The 21,686-nt window shown below is 40.3% G+C and overlaps 1 protein-coding gene across 1 annotated transcript; it reads right to left on the minus strand.

Moving 5' to 3' along the window:
* Window positions 1–2,196: 2,196 nt before the first annotated feature.
* LOC137260719 (uncharacterized) lies at window positions 2,197–19,565 on the minus strand. Its single transcript, XM_067798302.1, has 6 exons — window positions 19,552–19,565; window positions 18,592–18,629; window positions 15,230–15,478; window positions 13,665–13,890; window positions 3,668–3,798; window positions 2,197–2,348 (listed from the first exon to the last, which is right to left on the minus strand). Exons 1-6 carry the CDS (start codon window positions 19,563–19,565, stop codon window positions 2,197–2,199), a joined length of 810 nt encoding a protein of 269 aa, XP_067654403.1.
* Between the last annotated feature and the right edge of the window lie 2,121 nt (window positions 19,566–21,686).

A 21,686-nucleotide genomic window follows, 5' to 3' on the forward strand; every position in this document is an offset into this window, starting at 1 on the left:
GATAGCTATGTTTATTTAGGAATAGAATTCCATAGAAATAAAAGAATGGTTACCGGTATTAAACGAGTAGTAGCAAATGCCGCAAAAGCGATTTACTGTCTCTTAAAGAAACCACGAAATGTAAATCTACCACTTGATAGTTTTATGTCAGCTTTTGATGTTATGATATCACCAATCCTTACATAAGGATCCGAAATATGGGGGCATTAGAAACTAGAACCTATTGAAAGAGTCCATTTAAAGTTTCCAAGAATTGCCGGCAGTCCTAGAAAGTCCACCCCAGACTTTATGGTTTATGGCGAATTAGGTAGAATCCCTTTACATAAAAGAATCTATGTCAATATGTTGTCTTTTTGACATAAACTCGCGTCAACTGAGACGGTCAAACTATCTCATGTTTTATACCAACATATTAGTCATGACTATGAACAACACCCTACGGCATACCCTTGGTTACACTCCATAAAACATTTATGAGACAGAATCGGTTTATCCTAAATATATGTAAAACACTCGGCATATTCTGCAAAGTCCTTAGTTTTAAATGCAAAACAAATCCTAACAGATCAATTTATTAAAAAGTGGCAAGAAGATAAACGTCCCAGATCTATTCTATCTATTCTATTATCAATACTTTTTAAAAACACTGTCCTTCGAAACATATTTTGTATTTCCAAAATCTATACATATCCCTATTTTGAAATTTAGAACCTCAAATCTAAACCTTCCGATCGAAACTGGCAGGTGCCAGAACATACCGAGAGAAGAAAGAATTTGTAGATTATCCGACTGCAACTTAGTTGGTGACGAATTCCATTATCTTTCTAAATGTATGTCACTTAATTCTTACAGAAAATCATTCATACCCCCACCAAAATATAACAGCTGGGCCATTTTATCAACTTTTAGCAAGGTTATATCGCCTGTCAACTTTAAACTTAGCAAATGTTTATCACTTTTCATCTCTCACTTGTATGAATTGTTACGTAAATAACAGTCTCATCATCATGACTCATGCTGATATTTTTATCTTACCTCACACATGAATGTCGCTTTCCGATTGGCTAAGCGCTATTCTACTATTTTCAATGTACCCTGCTTACAGGCGATGTATTATTTTCAATGTACACCGCTGGGAATTCCGAGCTCTTCTGGTGCTTCATGGTAGTACTTTGCCTCGAATGACATTGAATCACGCATCATGCACGGAAATTACCGATGTTTTGCGATTGAAAATCGATGGAAGGGAGATAACTCTAAATCTGTTTACCTTGTGTCGTCTGCAAAATGTCGATTCGCTTCTCATTCAACAGAAGTGCTTCAAGCAGTTAAAAATTAAAATTCAGGTGTTCGGTAAGATATATAGGTTGTTCATCAGTCCCTCGGGCTCGGGGAACATGAACACTCCTCGAGGGTACATGAGCCCATGGCCCCATCTCGACCAGTCAGCATCTTATAATGTACATTTGTTAATATTATATATTCTTTGCTCTTGTACCACCTTTGCTCTTGTGGTTTTATGAGAATAAAGAAGTTGAAGTTGAATATCTTCACACCTCCTTTATTAAGCTACTTTTTCCATAAGCGCTCAATTAGGCCTATTGTCCTTCGAATCTTAGGATGGTATATGCTATATGTCTACTCTTATCCAACAACTCTGTTGTCCTGTTTGATCTGTGAAGGTGCGGGTATTCAGCAACCCATAAGGCGAGTAACGGGATAGGGTGGTCAGGCTCGCTGACTCGGTTCAAACATGTCATCGTAGTCCAATTGCGTTGTGCGACGTAAAACTAACCTCACTCACTCTTCTCATCTGTTTACGATGACCCGCATGTGATTTGTCCATTTTGAGTCCACGCTAATTTTCTCATTCAATTTTCAATTCAAAACTCGTATTTTTGAGACTGGAGTCAAGCACTCTGAAGTGTTTTTAAATGAAAGACTTATCTTTATTACACTCTTGCTCTTGTTAACGTTAGTCAGTGGAAATATAACTGTTATATTCGGTAACAAACCTGATTAACTGCGAAATTATCTATAGAATAAATACTTAGAATCCAGATATTAGAACTGGATAAAAGAGAAAAGAGTGGCATTTTTGCGATGGAAATATTTAATCCAGAGATATTTTTCATTTTGAACAATTAGGAGTGATCTGGAGTTCTCTCCCTTGATGTACAAGTCATCTCTTCGTCATCAGATCCATTTGGTTGTGACGGTGACGAGTGCCACCAAGTACCCTCCTTTGAGACACATCCCGGAGTTACCTAGCAGGTCCAACCAGTTGAAGGTGTCGTCGTCAACACCTTCATCGTCAGCGGCCTCAGTATCGTTGTCACCTTTTTGCCCTGATGTGAATGTATAAACAACAGATTATTTATAGAAAATATTCAGACTGAAAGAGGGTCGACCGCTTGTCGGTCATATTCCCTCCTTTTATTTATCAGTAAGCGTGTTGAGAAATACAGACTAACCATGTCAAGCTCCAGGCTAGTTATTCTCCAAACGTTCGTAGCCCTACGAACTTCTTAAGCCTACTCTTAACACACTAACTACAATCAAAGTTAAGAATTCTTAGGGCTACGAACGTTTCGAGAATAAGGGCCCTGGTGAACTCTTCAGTAAGTCATGCTTGTCATAAGAGGCGACTAACGTGATTGGGTTGTCATACTTGCTGACTTGGTGACATGTCATCGTAACCCATTTGCGCTGATCGATGCTCATGATGTTGGTCACTGTAGTGTCCAGATATGATTATTTATTGTCTGCGTTAAGCACGAATCATAAATAACATGATCATGCTGAAGTCGCCACTGTTCGCCTTGCATTATTGGTCAGAATATACATGTTCCGTCACACACGACAGTTTTAATGTTACCATTATAAAGTTTCAAAACCAAATGAACTTAATTGTTTTGAGTGGGTGAATGAGTTAAAATTTTACATAATATTTTTTATGTCCTTTTTAGAATATTGTCAGTGAAGACACGTTGTTATGGCCATTTTGAGACTTAGCTTTTACTGCATGAAGTATGTGCTTGACTGTTAACAAAGGTGCCACCTGCAGGAGCTGTGGCTATTGCAGACTGGGTTGAAGTAGCAGCTGCAGCAGTAGTAGTTGTTATAGTAGTAGCAACTGTAGTTGTACTTTTGGAAACGTAGCCATCACATTTTTCAAAAGCTGAAAAGAAGATTTACATGTCTTAAATTTTCTTTAAATATCGACCGTAAATGGGGCTATATGTACGGCAACGTGTATAAATGTGAAACTCACCTCCGACTTTCCCCGAAACGTACAAATTCCAAATATTACACAAATACCGAGTATTTCAGCACATTATGTGAGCGAGTTTAGTTTCACGCCGTTTCCTGCAAAATTCCACTTCCATATCGGGGGTATGAAAACCTGAAATGGGCTTCACACATTGTACCCATATAGGGAAATGAACCAGGGTCTTCGGCGTGACGAGCGAACACCTTAACCACTAGGATACCCCACCGCCCTTCAGTATGTGTTATTAAGACGAGTTACCTTAACTGTGCCAAGAGCAGGATTCGATTCCCCACATGAGTACAATGTGTGAAGCCCATTTCTGGTGTCCCCCGCCGTGACTCACTCACTCACTCACTTACTCACTCACGCCATATGTTTTCCAATAAAACTTACATAGAGTTGTCTCACACTGACTCATGCAGTTATCCCGCTTCTTGTTCATTGCTGTGTTGAATTCGGTAGAGTTCTCAAGTGAACAGATTTTCACCGTCTGTCGATAGCAGCTGTTGTAGTACTCCCAATCTCTGACAATAAACAACGCAACCTGAAGTTACAACTCGATCCCTTCAGTCTTACTTTAGATTGCTGCGTCAATATCTGTGAGGGTTCATAAAGTAGGTCAGAAACCCATGATAGTGGGTTCGATTTACGGGTTAAAATTTCACGAGGGTTAAAGATGTGGCAGTCATAGAGGGCTTCGTTACTCCTGTGATTTCCCCTACATTAAATAGGCCGCGGGATACACTGATCAAAGAGGAAGAAATCATCCAGTAATGCAATTTTCAGTGTATGAAAATATTTTAAATGAAGTATTTACACATTTAAACGACCCATGAAGGTAACGGGGTAGAATAGGCCTTCTGCAACCCATGCTTGCCATAAAAGGCGACTATGCTTGTCATAAGAGGCGACTAACCGGATCGAGTGGTCAGACTCGCTGACTTGGTTGACATATGTCATCGGTTCCCAGTTGATCGATGCTCATGTTGTTGATCACTGGATTGTGTGGTCCAGACTCGATTATTTACAGACCGCAGCCATATAGCTGGAATATTGCTGAGTGCGGCGTAAAACTAAACTCACCCACTCACACATTTAAACAATTTATGCTAATAGGCTACTTCCAAACTTAAAGAATTATCGTTAATATGATCTTTACAACTGTGACAAAACACATTTTTAATATGATCCTTATAAGCATCAATTATGATATCAATTATGTTCCGCTAAAAGATCAAAGGCGCCAACAGTACTTTATCAGGTGATAAAATACACTTTTTGCATGACGTCACAATGTATTGATTGACGCCATTACGCCATTCTCATCTTCCTCCTTGTAATGAAACACACAATTGGTAACATCACTAAAATTTTAGTGGAAACAATACGTTTAACACTTTTCGACGGATATGTCTCAGCTCAAATCACAAGTAAACAGCGACTACATGTATCTACACAGTCCCACAATGGATTTGTGGAATGTGCCAGTCAGCTTCATCTGGAAGTAGAAATGCCACGGTCATATTGTACAATGTGGTTTACAACAATAATTATTTAATTTACAGATGTGATTAAATAATATAGAGAAGATATTTAACTCAAACATAAACCGTCTTCCAACTATTGATCATTTGTTTTCACGGCAACACGCATCTTAAGGTTGTGGGGGCAAACACATCATTGGAAGATTCCATCAGTTTGCGCTGAACTAGGATTGTTAATTTTGGTCACCGACATCGTCACTTTTTTTTTTTGTTTTGTGCCTAGATTAATTCCTGAGTGTGTGAAAGTTGATACCTTTGAAAAGAGGTACAGTTCGCTCTACTCCATGTATTATGTAATAGAGTATCTTTTCCCATGGACTGTTATAACGTTAAACCATGCACCCACGAACCTTAAAAATAATAGTTCAGGGCAACATTATGCCTTCTACACAATAAATTGGGGTAGAAGGATCTGTATTTCTTTAGCATGTTCCAATATCATGCATAAAAGCATAAGCAAATGTCGAAAAAAGACGAAACTTACAAGCATGGGCCCTGTTTCACAAAACTATCGTAAGTCTAAGATCTCGTAACTTTTCTCGTAGCATTTGCACCTTCTTTGTTACAGTATGTCAGCTACAAATGTTACGGGAAACGTTACATGATCTTAGGCTGCCGAAAGTTTTGTGACATTGGCTCATGGACAGTTGGGTAAAGCAAATTTACATGCATAAAACATGGAAATGAAAATCTTTTACTGATGCGCATTATCAGTTGTCTTTAATGTGATACAGGTATATGTAAAAACTGGGTACAAAATATTCCTGTATAATGAATGTGGCATTGTATAAGTATGATAAGTGTGATATTTAAATTTAACTGGGAAATAATTGTTGTAAGTATGACACCAGCGGCAGATTAGCAGATAGAGTTGTGAATATCTTTACAGAAAAATGTAAATTATGTGTGAGTGAGCGAGTTTAGTTTTGCGCCGCTTTTAGCAATGTGTGAAGCCGAAATGGGCTTCACACATTGTACCCATGTAGGGAACAGAACCTGGGTCTTCGGCGTGACGAGCGAATACTTTAACCGCAAGCCTACCCCACTACCCTTGTAAATTATGTATGTCTGAATTTACAGCCAAGCAGTGAATGAGTTAAAGTCTCATCGCGGCATTTCAGTCGTATCGTCAGTATGAAAGTTGTAAATTTGTAAATGTATAAATAAAATAGAAATAAATTGATATATACATACCTATCTGTAAAGGACAGTAAAATTAACCAGTCTATCACAGATTTACGTTACAACCATAAAACACTATGTCTGTCTATGTAAAATGGGTATAGGTTTCCAACAACTGAAGGTAGATCACCATTCTGAGGACCATGGGGATTTACAGTACGTTTGCCTCCTGCATGGACCCTAGCTGGAATTACATAATCCCTTCAGCCATTTGCCATTCATTACAATAACACATGTTCCACGATTAAAAAGACGTGACATGAAAACAACTTTCAGCTACTTGAAGCCCTTTAAAGGTAATGCCACTAACAGTGAAAGTCATTCATTCATTCTCTCAAATTAATATTCACACACCTATGACAATACATCTCAAAATCTATCAATTGAAATAATATCCTTTAAAAATTCAGTAATCAAATGAACGTGTACATTATTTTTGAAATGTTGAAATATTGAAATAGTTATCCCTTGTGAAAGAATACAGTCGAATATATTTTGTAAAGGTATTGTTTTCTTCCAGTATAATATGATTTGCATTCAAGAAATTGGAGACACGTGGAACTAAAACAGAGTGAGTGAGTGAGTTTAGTTTTACGCCGCACTCAGCAATATTCCAGCTATATGGCGACGGTCAGTAAATAATCGAGACTGGACCAGACACTCGTGATCAAAAGCATGAGCATCGATCTGTGCAACAGGGAACCGATGACATGTGTCAACCAAGTCAACGAACCTGACCACTCGATCCCGTTAGTCGCCTCTTACGACAAGCAATTATCGCCTTTTATGGCAAGCATGGGTTGCTGAAGGCCTATTCTACCCCGGAACTTCACGGGCCTGAACTCCAAAGAGAATGGGAGTACGGCCACAGAGAAGCACTAGTATATGCTAATCACTATTACATACTCGCACGGCATCACGGAGTTGGATCCTGTAAACGTGGCTGGTTGACATTCGTCTACCGCTGGACACATAGTCCGGATATAGTTGTTCGCTTCTCGGACACCATCGCCTTTTCTCGCACTGGCCACTGTCAACAGTGAGTGAGTGAGTTTAGTTTAGTAGTTGGGTTGTTGCTTTGCTTCACACATGGTTTAACGACAAGTGTACCCCTGCGGTCAGTAAACATTTCAGTCTGTGAGTGAGTGAGTATGGTTTTACGTCTCTCTAGCAATATTCCAGCAACATCACGGCAGCGAACACCCGAAATGTTCTTCACAGAATGTACCAATTTGGAGATTCAAACCCAGGTCTTCGCAGTGAAGAACAAAAGGCTTTAACCATCAGGCCCCCCTCCACTTCCACTGTTAATAACTATTTCAGTCTGAGCATATAAGTGACAAAGGTTTTACGTCACTGGTAGCAATATTCCAGCAACATTAGGGTAGGGGACACCCGAAATGTACTTCGCCCATGTGAGAAATCGAACCCAGGTCTTTGGTGTGGAGAACGAACGCTAAAATACCAACTAGACTACCCCACCGCCTAATATACAAGACAAAATGTAATCTTCATACTTACAGGGAACAATGCAGAGCAGGATTAAAAGAAGGTTTGCCATGATCTTCTGGCGCTGGGTTGGACAAGACTTGTGATATGCGTTGCTGTATTTATAGGATTTTGTAGGTAAATATACGTTGCATGCAAAATCAACCTTAGACTCAACAAAGAACAAATGTTTGACGTTATGGTAGATGACACGCTAAGCGTACCCGTGACATAAGATCCATTCAGAAGTTCATAGAGAAAACACTCCCATCTACTCATAAACAGACAGACAGATAGGCAAACAATGTATTAACCATCGAGGAAAACATATACTGATGGTAACCGCTCATCATCATTGAGAGAGAGAGAAAGATAGAGAGAGAAGGAGGTGTGTGTGTGTGTGTAGAGAGAGAGAGAGAGAGTAGATAGACAGATACGCAGGCACGCAGGCGGGCAGGCAGGCAGGTAGGTAGGTCGGCAGGTAGGTAAGTAGATGCTGGCAAGAAACTCGAAATATTACCCTTTTTAACAATAATTGTGACATGTTCTTGTTATGTCCATTTAACATATTTACTTCGGAGAATTATATTTCTGAGTGAGTGAGTGAGTTTAGTCTTACGCCGCACTACAGCGGTCTGTAAATAATCGAGTCTGAACCAGACAATCCAGTGATCAACAACATGAGCAATTGGGAACCGATGGCATGTGTCAACCAAGTCAGCTAGTCTGACCACCCGATCCCGTTAGTCGCCTCTTACGACAAGCATAGTCGCCTTTTGTGGCAAGCATGAGATGCTGAAGGCCTATTCTACCCCGGGGCCTTCACGGGTGAATTATATTTCTGGTTGAAACCATTACGCCATACTAAATAAACAGAGTCCTTCTTTAAAATAATCTTTCACATGGTTAAATGTCATGTTATCATGCGGGAATCCAGTAGTGCCATTATCCGTAAACAGTGCCAAGACTAAACTATGTCTTGTTAAGGCAAGGTGACGCAAACACGTATAGAACTGTCTTAGATCTGTGTTTGTCGTGCGTGTTATGTTGAAAACGACATACCTGTCCGTGTAGGCCACTTACACTGTCGTGTATGAGTGGAGTCAGGTCAGTGAGTATGACTGTACGCCGCTTTTAGCAATATTCCAGCAACAAAATGGGCCTCAGACAATGTACCCATGTGGACGAATCGAACTCGGGTTTTCGGCGTGACGAACCAACGATTTAATCACTTGGCTACCATGCCGTCCTTCGAGGAAGAGGCGTTAACTCGGTATGAAATCTAGTTGTACCCCTTGCCGAGATAGGCTGAAATTTTGCAGCAATACCAGTACCTACAACTGTGATGTCCCTCTATTGAACAGTCAGATTCCACACCATATTCTTGCCATTGTTTTGAACAAAATGGAGGCGCCCAGTCCTGACCACTTGAACCTGTTGATTATAATCATGAAAACAATTGTGAAAAGAAACCTGGCAACCTCCACTGAAGAAAGGACAGTTCAGGTTAGACTGCCAAGGTCCGTGCCATATTAAGGGTGAGGCCACGAACCTCCCTGGTCCATGACAGCTTGGTTCTAGGACAGTGCAGTTAGGTTTAGTCAACAAGCACCATGGCATGTCCAGATGTAACCTAGGGTCAGAACAGGTTCCATTTTAGGTCATCGCTTTGTTGTTTTAACCCACACTCAGCAATATTCCACATACTGGTGTACATTGTATGTCATGGCGGTGTGTAAATAATTTAGTTAAAACCGGGATTCTAGTGACTGTTATCTAGTAACTGTATTCACTAACATGAGACACCCCGATCAAACGTCCCCCGAGCCTGACCACCCGATGACTTTAGTTGTCTCTTACAATAAGCATGGGTTGCTGAAGGTCAGTTCTAATGTGGATCTTCGGTAGGGTGCCAAGGCATTTTCAGATTCAGGCCATCGAGATCCATATATTATGTAATGTGATATCAGCAAGTTTCATGAGAGATTCACCATTAAGTCAGCAAGGAGCACAAGAGATTCAGTGTTAAGTCATCATGGACTATGAGAGATTCACCATTAGGTTATCATGGACTATAGGATATTCATCATTAGGTTATCATGGACTATAGGATATTCATCATTAGGTCATCATGGACTATAGGAGATTCATCATTAGCTCATCATGGACTATAGGAGATTCACCATTAAGTCAACATCGACTATAGGAGATTCGCCGTTAGGTCAATATGGACTATAGGAGATTCACCATTAGGTCATCATGGACTATGAGAGATTCACCATCAGGTCAACGTGGACTATGCGTTATTCACCATTAGGTCATCATGGACTATGAGAGGTTCACCATTAGGCCATCATGGACTACGAGAGTTTCACCGTTAGGCCATCATGCACTATAGGAGATTCACCGTTAGGCCATCATGGACTATAGGAGATTCACTGTTAGGCCATCATGGACTATAGGCGATTCACCGTTAGGCCATCATGGACTATAGGAGATTCACCGTTAGGCCATCATGGACCGTGGGAGGTTCACCATTAGGTCATGAAGCACAATGAGAAAAGATAAGATGTTATCATCCCAAAAGAAATTCATGTCGCATAGATGATGATCACTAACATAAGAACAAGGTGACATATGACATCCATATATCTTTATAAGAAAATATGAAACAGAAATAGAATAGAATAACAACAGGAAAGCGAATTTTGTTGTGAAGAGGAACGCTTGTGTAAAGGATAAAACAAGACCCGCGGACAGAAGAATCTGGAAGTCCAGATTCTTGTACTTGTTACAAATTAGCGGAATTTAGTCAAAATGAGTTGAATTTTATGCCATGATACTTATAAATATATCCTCATTCATTTACATCCTCCAAAACATTGGAAAAGATTTATTTGGGATAAACGGAAATATTCTCGCCCATAGGCCAAAATGTTTTTCGCCTATGGGTGAGATTTTGTTAAATCGCTCTAAATTAACGGAATTAAGTCAAAATGAGTTGAAATTTATGTCATGATACTTATGAACATACTTTCATCCATTCACAACCTCCAAAACATGGAAAAAGATGTATTTTGAGTAAAAGTAAATATTCTCACCCATGGGCCAAATGTCTGACGCCCATGGGCGAGACTTTTTAAAAGTTCACTCTAAATTAGCCGAATTAAGTAAAAATAAGCTTAATTTCGTGTCACGACACTAATAAATACACGTTCATTTATTTAAAAACTGCAAAGCATGAAAGAAAAAACATGTATTTTCAGTGAAAGTAATTATTCTCGTCTGTGGGCCAATATGTTTTTCACCCATGGGCGAGATTTTTCAAAATCACTGTCAGTTAGCAGAGTCAAGTCACAACAAGCTGAAATTTGTGTCATGATACTTATTAACATTTTTTAATTCATTTACAGCCTCCAAAACATTTATTCTGGCCCATTGGCCACTGTTCGCCCATGGGCGAGCAAGTTTAAATTTGGAGTTTTCGAGAGAGAAAAATTTCATTTCTTCATCCTTAGCACATATACATAACAGCTGCATGTTTAATGTAAAATAAAAGTAAAATAATAATTCAACGTCAGAAAATCCCTGGTACGTGTGCAGTTCTGTACAAAATACGCGGGAATTCATGGATATGGCTCCCGAAACTGCCTGTAGAGGTTTATCGTGTAAATGAGGACCATGTCGAGACAATAGAGGACGTCACTGGTGGTTTATATTTATGGATAGACAACTTCATTATTCCAGTAGATGCGACGTTTCGGTGTCAATGCTAACACGTCATCAAGCAAGTGATCAGTGTAGATTGTTAATATGGCTGTCAGTTGGCGTTTCTGTACTCGACTCTTCAAGAGCTTTCTGTCATGTGGTTTATCACATGCAATATCTATATAGCTGCCAAATGTACCTGCCCTTGTCTGGAATTCAGCTCTATAAATATTTCACTCTACATCAAACACGAGCGGGGCCTTGGTGTTGTCTAATGGGTAAAGCATTGGCTCATCACGCCCAAGATCCGTGGTCGATTTCCACATTGGTCTGAAACACATTTCTGGTGTCCCCCGCCGTCATATTGCTGGAATTCGCCTTGTTCCGATTTTATGGAGAACTGAGAAGGGCATGTATCTTCAGGTTAAAAGGTCAAGTGAAAAGTTGAAAGTACTGATGCTTGATTTCTAACACTTAGACCTAATGTGTTGCCTGCTTTGATTTGTCACTTTGCCAGGTGTCAAACAATAGTATGGCAGTGAATAAATTAAATGCATAATACAACGGATAAACAAGACTTGTCATCACATCTCGAGTGAGGATCGGTGGGCTAGCCTAGTGGTTAAAATGTTCTCCCATCACTCCGAACACCTGTGCCTCCGATTCACCACATGGAAAGCCATGTTTTAGCATCCACCGCCGTGATATTGCTAGAATATTGCGGAAACGGCGTAAAACCATACGTACTCACTCACATTGTGAATAAGCCATTGTGTAGTGATGCTCGACACAGTGATGAGGTTTAAATGCATGTATATAATGACATGTTTGAAGACTGAAAAAAATATTACCTATGCACACCAAAGGTTAAAAGCATGAGCAACAATTGCATCAAGATATACAGTCAGCCTGAAGACTATCACAGATGTCATACCAGATGACATATCGGACGGACCTATATGGACCAAGAGAGGCCCAAATACCGTGACAGTCGCTCGTTTTGCCAGGTGCGTGCAAGGGACTTGGCTGTTGTTACTTTCACTACAACGATCCACGTCAGCGTCAATACAAGAGTGGAGATCAAAGACTTTACGTGGTGGCCACTTAAAATTTCATTTCCAATACAACCAAATGGTTCCCAGTTGCAGTTGTTTTCCAAGAGCCGAAACATCATCTGTAAATTCTTGTGACTCGCCTAGTGGCTCAGCCAGTATTGACCCACATAGTAGTTATTCAGTCAGTATTGACCCATCCACTATTGGTTCAGCCAGTATTGACCCAAAACAGTAGCAGCGCTTCAGCCAGTACTGACCCACATAGTAGTTGTTCAGTCAGTATTGACCCATCCACTGTTGGTTCAGCCAGTATTGACCCAAACAGTAGCAGCGCTTCAGCCAGTACTGACCCACATGGTAGTTGTTCAGTCAGTAGTGAGCCATCCAGTAGTGAATCAGCAAGTACTTACCCTACCAGTAGTGGTTCAGCCAGTATTGACCCAAGCAGTATCGGTTCAGCCAGTATTGATCCAAACAGTAGTAGTGGTTCAGCCCGATTCGAACCCGCACTCTCAGAGTCAAGCACCTAATCGCCAGCACACAAAGTCAGCCGCCTTACCCGCTCAGCCACCGCGACTTCCACAAAATGGAAGTATCGCGGTAGCTGAGCGGGTTAGGCGGTGGCTGAGCGGGTTAGGCAGCTGACTTTGTGTGCTGGCGATTAGGTGCCTGACTCTGAGGGTGCGGGTTCGAATCCCGCATGGGACTCCACCCCAAAAAAGTACTAGAATTTGTACTTTACTGAGAAAGTGAAATCCCAAATATGACATATGTTGCATTTGACCACTTTCTAAATGGCATCGTGTAATCATTGCGTTTCTTTTGCTATTCAGTATACATGTATGTGAAACAGTTAACTCTATATGTGACTGACTACCACGTAGTGAATCACGCCGTGTATTGCCATGAACATCAGATTGTAGGACGCTTCTGTGAATATTCTGGACAGGATACTCTTGATCTAATCCAGGCCTGGCAGTCTTTGAAAAAGTAAAAGAATTAAGAGAAAGACATTTATTGATCAACATTTTGATAAATAACAATATGGACACGTCTTTTATCATAGACCAAACTTTAACTCAGAAATACACAATATGACTAAGTCAAGGCAGGGACCCAAACCCTGTTATAGTGCTTGTGGTTTGGTGTGGTGGTGGTGTGGTGGTGGTGGTGATGGATGGGCGAGTCACGTCCAAAGGGTGAGAATCTAGAAACGGAATATATAGATGTCCTAAATTTCCGAAATAAATTAACAATGGCTTTAATCATGTGAAAAGTAAATCGTTACTGAACTGACACGCGTTGATGCAACTGACCAGTGTCAATATACATAAGTGCCTGTGATGACCAAGGTTCTTTCCATGGATACTACACCGCTGTCAATCTTGAAAGGTCTCTTCCTACAATATTTACAACACCATCCCGACGGCGAGACAGAGCAGCGTCATTGACGTAGATGTCATGATCAGTGTCGTTGCAGCATCGTTACGCAGATATTTGGTGATTTTGCCGAGCAATCCCTCCGTCTTGTTATCGTGGCCATGTTGGGAAAAGCCGTAGTTGAGATACTCGTTCATGATGTGGGCGTGGCTGGGGTCTTTAGTCAGATTGGTCTCCACGTGTCCAAACATGTCCTCCCCTGAAAGTAAGGGAACATGTGAATGGTGTGTGAAGGTATGGTATCATACGACCGACATATGAAAGTATGGCAACACTGGACTGACATGTGATAGTATGGTAACACAGGACTGACGTTTAAAACCGTGGTAACAAGGGACTGACATGTGATAGTATGGTAACACAGGACAGATATATAAAAGTATGGTAGCATGGGACTGACATATGATAGTATGGTAACACAGGACAGATATATGAAAGTATGGTAGCATGGGACTGACATATGATAGTATGGTAACACAGGACTGACGTTTAAAACCGTTGTAACAAGGGACTGACATATCAAAGGATGGTAACATGGGACTGACGAGTGAAAGTAGGGTAACATGTAACTGAAATTAGAGCAACATAAAACTGTAGAAATGAAAGTATGGTACCACGGGATGGACGTGTGAAAGTAGAGTAACATAAGCCTGTCGAATGAAAGTATGGTACCACGGGATGGACGTGTGAAAGTAGAGTAACATAAGACTGTCGAATGAAAGTATGGTACCACGGGATGGACGTGTGAAAGTAGAGTAACATAAGACTGTCGAATGAAAGTATGGTACCACGGGATGGACGTGTGAAAGTAGAGTAACATAAGACTGACGAGTGAAGCATGTATGTCCCGTTATCAACAGTGGTTGGTAAGCATCAGGGCGATTTTTCACTTAACTATTTTACACTCAGAGGTTTAGGTTTAGGTCTCCAACCTTTAGCCTCGTCATAAAGATTTCGATATACATGTACTAGTATACATTATGCATCAACAACTTGAGTACGACGTGAGTGAGTTTGAGTGAGTTTACTCGAGAACGACGTGAATACTCAGCAGATATTGAATTGTGAAACATGCTATGTAAATAATATAAACTTTTATGAACGATCAGTTTTATCTCATTTTCCAAAATCCTGCAAATAAAAAAACTAATGAAATTCATCACTTATATCAGTTGACTTACACAAAAGGCAACTTCTTTCTTTTGCATTTGGTTCCACCTGCCTGATGCAATTTGCCGAAGATGAATGAATCTAAATATTAGCAAATTAAGGTAATTTCTAAATCATAATGAGTCCTTTTAAAGGTATATTTCTCTGACTTGCATTGCCTATTCAAACTACACATGACCAATGAATTTTAAAACTATACTTCACTAATAAATTAGTCAATGAACCAGCCAAGCAACAAATAAATCAACCAATCGACTAACGGTTAATGAGTTACCATGTGCTCATTACGAAGTGAAGACATATGAGACTTGTATGTCTTTCTTTTTGTCACAAAACGGTTGCAAGGCAACAACATTGATAAGTCATACCATGGTGGTCGTAGTTGTTGTGCCCATAGTCGGTGCCGTAGTGGTGGCCGTGATGGTCGTAGTGGTTGCCGTAGTGGTTGTCGTAGTGGTTGCCGTAGTGGTTGTCTCCGTCGTGGTTGTAGTAATGTTGGGACCCGTAGTCGTCGTAGGTGCCCTTATCTGTACTGTCTGTGGTCGTGGTCGTTGATGTCGTAGCAACGGTGGTGTTACCAACTGGAGCCGCGTCGCTACTACAGAGGACAGCACAACCTGTAGAGGGGAGGGGTCAACTGGTCTTTTAAACAGTTCAGCGGGGAACAATCAACATGAGAGAGACACATTCATATGTTTCCCCAACACAGGGTGGGATAACCCTGTGGGTGGGATAGTCTAGTGGTTAAAGCCTTCTCTCGTCATGACTTCACTTGCAATATAAACCTAAAGTGTGCTTCTCACTATGAATTAGGTCATCTCTTGTTTTCCCAGAATTTGAGGTTTTTGTTTTGGAGGGACAGGTTTTACTTTTCGCTAAAATACTTCTTCCCAGGTTTTACTTTTCCTAACTTTATATGAACATCAACATTCAAATGATGCATGAGTGTTTGAAATCAACTGAAAAAAATATCGTTCAAATTCAAACTCAGGTGTTTTCCCAAGCGAGATTATAACCCTTGAATTTCAGACTCGTAGGCAGACGCTCAACCGCGCGGCCACCGGACCGACGGATTTGGTGAGGTTAAATTATCTACTTATAGTTACTGTCGTTATATTGATTTTACGCGCGCTTCAGTTATTGTTAGGTAGCTTCATTAAATGATCATCTACATTGTAATTACCCATCATTGGCGGTATGTATGTTGCAGAAAACACTTCTCCTCGGTTTTGGTAGGCAATGTAAAACCATCGGGGTATGATGGTGAAAATGTAGATATTTTCTCACGTCTGACTGGGGGGCAGTCTAGTGGGTAAAGCGTTGGCTCGTCACGTCGAAGATCCGGGTTCGAATCCGAAATTTTATGCAGCGTTAAACCTTAACCCTTTACACATTCGAGCCTTTGGAGTAAGAGTGCTCCAGCAATATCATGTCGGGGAACCCCTGAAATTGGACGCACACGTTGTACCCGTGTGGGAAATCGACCCATGGTCTTCGGCGTTCAAGCACTGGACTATCCCACAGTCCCTTTATGTGAGACGTGAGAACATATCCAAGTTTTCATCATCATTCGCTGATGCAATACTTCTTCTCTGTCAATCCGGTGTATAATTTAAGTGAAGTCATTCCAGATTTGTTATTTTTACATTCAGAGGTAATTACCGATTATAACACGTAGTTTGTCAGTGTGATGCGCGATGCTTTCACATACTTGACTATCATATTGAGATTTCACTACTACATACCAGCTAGCAATTTCTGTTGTACATGGTGTTAAGTAGTGGGTGTTCCGTGAACATCTGGTGACGTCAGTTATTTTCAGTGATTCATTCATATGTTTTCCATTACAATCATTCTTTATGGCAATCTGATATTTACTGAACCTGTGATTGTTGTGAAAATAACACAAGAATCGTATTCTTTGTTTCAATACAATGGTGTGGACCATCGGCCCTATGTACAACATGACCCATACATTATTAGAAACCTGTGAAGATTTACCAAGTTGATATCCGGTGAAACAATTCTTCACATGGCACATATACACGTACATCAAAGTATATCAGTCAATATACGGACGTACATTTGATTTAAAAGTGCACTTATACAAGTGTATCAACGCATGGAGGATATGACTGTATGTACTGTGATACATACTTCTGCAGTACATCAAATGTATCAACACAATGTACATATAACTGTGCCTACGGTGATATATAATTCTACCGATGTACCATCAAGTGCATCAAGTGTATATATAAAAGTATAAGTTACCTTCCACGTAATTGTTTCCATTAAAGAATCCTGGGTTTTGTTTTGTTTTTGTTGTTTTTCTTTTCATGCAAGGTGCAATTGAGGGAGGTGTTGTGCGGCGTGCAGTAACCAGTTCCACGTTTTATTTGCGCAGCCTGCTATGCGCTCTTCCAGACAACTGGTGACAGGAGTCGAGTTTATGAAATTTCTACCTTCAACGTTGAAGACTTCGATCTTAGTTGAGATCGCGATCTTAAATCCATGTTGTCTTAAGATCGTCTTTGTGCAAGTGGATTAGGGCAATTGTATGGTGATTGTAAAGTTGACTGTAGGGGGATAAGATTGATTGTAAATAAGACTGCTCTGTGCAAGCGGGCCCTGGTACCTTCACCTCACTAAGTCCGAGCATTGTTGTTAGAGGATTCGGATGACGTCGTAAAAATTGCTCCAGTTCTTCCCAGACGGGTGCAGAGGGTGACAAATCAGGGGATAACCCAAACACTGTACGGTCAAGCATTAATGCGTAGAAACGCCTGCGCAAGGCTATTCGTTTTGCACAAACATTAAAATGGTCATTGGCAAAAGTCGATCCATATCGCACAGCATTTTCAATTAGTGGCGTCATTCCTACAGCTTCTATTCCACTCCTGATCATAAGATCCCAACTTCGAAACCGATCCACAGAGACCGTCGCGGGTTCGATCCCCGGTCGCGACGAACAAACGTTTCGCAAATGGTACTTGTTTCTCCTTTCTTAGCGCTCGGCACTAACAGGTGAAAAAAGGATTGGTAGGGTTAAAGTCGATAATGTGTCTGAGTGGGGTATTCATGCTCAGCTGTGGCATGGTATCTCAAGGAGCTAACACTATAAAGCCAGCTGAAGTCTGGGCTAGTACAAGCAGCCACACATTCACACGTCACATGAGCGACGTGTGTTAAGACCCATGTTAAACCCCATTTCATTACACTAAATTAACGTACTCACTCACTCACTCACTCTTGGTACTATTAAGAAATGCCTTTGTTTATGATACATCTTCCACGCTGAGCATACCTTGATCGGTCCGCCATATAGCTGGAATATTGCTGAGTGCACACTCACTCACTAAAGTCACTCATACCTTGATCGGTGTCTTAGCAACTTACCTAATTACACACAATACTAGAAGACGTCGTTGTATATACATTCAAATATCACGTGCAATTTTCTCTCTTAATGTGTATGACGACTGTATGTTATTTAGCCATGAACATTCCGAGTAAGAATAAAAGTCTCGACAACATATGCCTGTTGTTACAACCATCGAGTCTTAGGGTTGGTGACCCTGTTGATTAATTCATATATGAGTGGATCAATGTCCCGGTGTCTGTCACAGGGTTGTCTGGTCCAGACTTGATATTAACACCATACTGTAATGTATATCAAATACTACGTGTTTCAAAAATGACAAAAAAACATGTTAATGTTCTGTCCTACCTATTAGAACGTACCCCATGACATCCATCCTCACACGTCTACAAAATCTTTTGCAACGAAAAGCTTGCCAGTGCCTTGCTTCTTTTTACACGTCCAGAGATTTCAAAGGCCAAATGTTTTTTGACAAAATCTATTTTGTTTTGGTAGAAATGCGTAAGACGAAATTCGCGTCGCAATTGCTTTGAACTGACATAAATAACAATGACTATATTGACAGAACAAACACATATGTTTTACAATGGCAATAATTGACCCATAATTAGACGATAAAGATCAACCTCGCCATGTTTGTCTAATGTCAATAGCTGTTTCTTTGAAGGAAAACTGTTGGTATGTTGTCATTACACCTAAAAAGATGCCGATTGCAGATCATATTTCACGGGTAGCCTTCATTGGACTTCCATTGTCCTACCCTTTCTTGAGTCAAGTACCACTTATGAGTACGTAAGGTTCGGCAAACAAGGCTGAAATTACATTTGCATTTTAATTTATATGACATTTTAAACATAATGGGTTTATGGCTATTACTCTTTCGGAACTAACTGGCCATTTAAAGGATATAATTGACTCTGAAGCCGAAACAAACGTGCCTATCTGAACAGTGTGTGTTCTGTGTGTAGATTTGCAGTTCACGTGCACAATCTGGCATAACTGGACGTGGCATTTACAACCCATTAATTGATAAAATTAATCGAATTTGAAATAAAGCTATTTAGATTTCATTTCTCCAAATATGTGTAGGACATACACACGGCTAGCTCCACGATTGTGGAACCTTTTTAGATTAAAATCAAAAAGACCTTGTCAGTGTCTCGGTTTGTGGTATTGTTTATCATGATACATCTACGACACACGGTTTGTGGTATTGTTTATCATTGTTTACACGTGTCACGAAACCTGTGGGCGTGTCACACGTTTGCAAATTATCATCTGGCCAGATGCAGCGTGCGTCTAAAGTACCTGTCATTTGCCATTTTGTAACGTGTTTTAGAGCAGATACATGTATACACTCCAAATTGTATCAGGGTATCAGTGCTGCTGGGGTAGTCCCGTAAGTTCGACCACTGGCTCGAGGTAAAACTCTTTTGATGTTTGATGTTGTGACACTGGTGTAGTTTTAAGGGATTAAGACCATGGTTTTCTGCAAAATATAATGTGTCCTCGCGGACAACGAGATACGACATGGGTACCAGAGGGTTTATTGTAGAGAATTTAGTTCACTCAATCCGTCAGTAGAGTTACTTATTTTCATCCATAAACTTCATGCGATAAAAATGCTTTTCATCAGTTTTCATCAACATTTCCACAACTTGTTATGGCAATAAGTTTATTCCTACTTCTCGTGGCGGAAGATGCATATTTGTATACGGTATTTATCTACTGTGAACAAGAAGAAATAGAGAGACTGGATCTCATGGAGATGCATTCAGAAAAACTGCAGGTCAGTCTCATCGGTGAACAACATTATTTCCAAATTACCTGGAGACCACAACCACGGACCTGTACTCAACGATGTCAAGGTAAATCTTTCCGACTGTACCAACAATACTGACGGTCCCCGCACAAAAAGACCTCGAGGGTTGGTATTGTCGTCTCAAGAAGGTTGTGGGAAGACATCTCACCCATTCGAGGTGACAAAGTTCTTGGCTGGTGAAGAAAGACTGAACGAGGCAAAGATGCTTCTGAACAATGCCGACCAAAGACAGCCCCGTAAAAGAAGAAGTACAGAGACTTTGGAGAGCTTGTAGTTCAAGCTTGCAAGTATTGGATATTGGAGTACCGGGACATGCCTCCTATTGTGTGAGGTTGTCGAGTTCCTGATTCTTGGTTCTGGTACATCTGTGTTGCGTATATATTTTGCTTTCATTACATATGAATTGTATTATTCAATTTAATTCATAAGGAAGCGTTCATTTGTGGTGTTAAAACTGTTTTATGAATATGTTATGTTATTTATCGCAGCTTATTTTTTAAAAAGTACTTTTTCTAAGTATTTGTATGTTCTTTGAATGTGTATTATTAGTAAACAATAGAAATTACCTATGAATTCTCAGGTAAAGATTTTACAGCGTGATTCTTGTCCAGCTATTGTCTTGTCCGTTGAACATTTTAGCGTTAACCGTAACCACTTTGAATGCCCATTGTCTACAACCAGTCCACCTTAAAGACATACCCCTGCAGACCGACCAGTTTGTTGTAACACCCATCCAATGATCGAACTTACGAAACCTAACTACGGTTGTTGATTTAGTTGCTGAAGCAAAGTTGATGGTACAGTATGTGAACCCTTTTAAACAGAGGAGAAAACCTGGAGTCACTAACTGCTAACCTTGATCACAATGTTCCCTAAATTATAATGATGCTTTATTTATGACAGCGATGATTCGCATATCGTTACTGATTAAGACACCACGGCGATGTTTTGTACACCATGAGAATGATTCATTTATCGTAACAAAGCTTCGTACATAACGAAAATGCTTCAGACATCATGACGATGCTTTATACATCACGATAATGCTTCATGCATCACGATAATGCTTTATACATCACGATAATGCTTTATACATCACGATTATGCTTCAGACATCATGACTATGCTTTATATATCACGATACTGGTTCATACATCACGATAACGCTTTATACAACACGATAATGCTTCATACATCACGGTAATGCTTTATACACTAACATAATGTTTCAGATATGATGGCAACGCTTCATACATCATGGCGATGCTTTATACACCATGACGATGCTTTATACACCATGACGGTACTTCAAACATCATGGCAATGCTTTACCATGGGTCTTCGTTACACCATGACAACAGTTTCCTTCTTTACAATGGTACGCTGACTTCTTCCTAAAGTATGATACTGTGTTCTTCCCCAACACTTCTTCAACGTTAATCATCAAAACAAATTCATATCTAGTCATTAATCCCACATCCAATACAAACAGACAGTACAATGGCCCAGCTGTGTTAAGTACAGAGATATGCTATACAAAGTGAACAAACACGCAACGTGTACAAACACAATTTGATCACAACACATAAAGCAGTGAAAGCCGAGTGACCCTTTTCCTTTG

The sequence above is a fragment of the Haliotis asinina genome, chromosome 14, assembly GCF_037392515.1.
Source record: "Haliotis asinina isolate JCU_RB_2024 chromosome 14, JCU_Hal_asi_v2, whole genome shotgun sequence".
NCBI classification, from domain to species: domain Eukaryota; kingdom Metazoa; phylum Mollusca; class Gastropoda; order Lepetellida; family Haliotidae; genus Haliotis; species Haliotis asinina.

Excerpts from the sequence above, each read along its gene's own strand:
- LOC137260719 (XM_067798302.1), bottom strand. Across the intron at positions 13,891-15,229 it reads CAACAACTACGACCACCATG|GGGAGGACATGTTTGGACAC; the intron begins GTATGACTTATC and ends CCTTACTTTCAG. Across the intron at positions 3,799-13,664 it reads CTCGCCGTCGGGATGGTGTT|AGATTGGGAGTACTACAACA; the intron begins GTAAATATTGTA and ends GTTTATTGTCAG.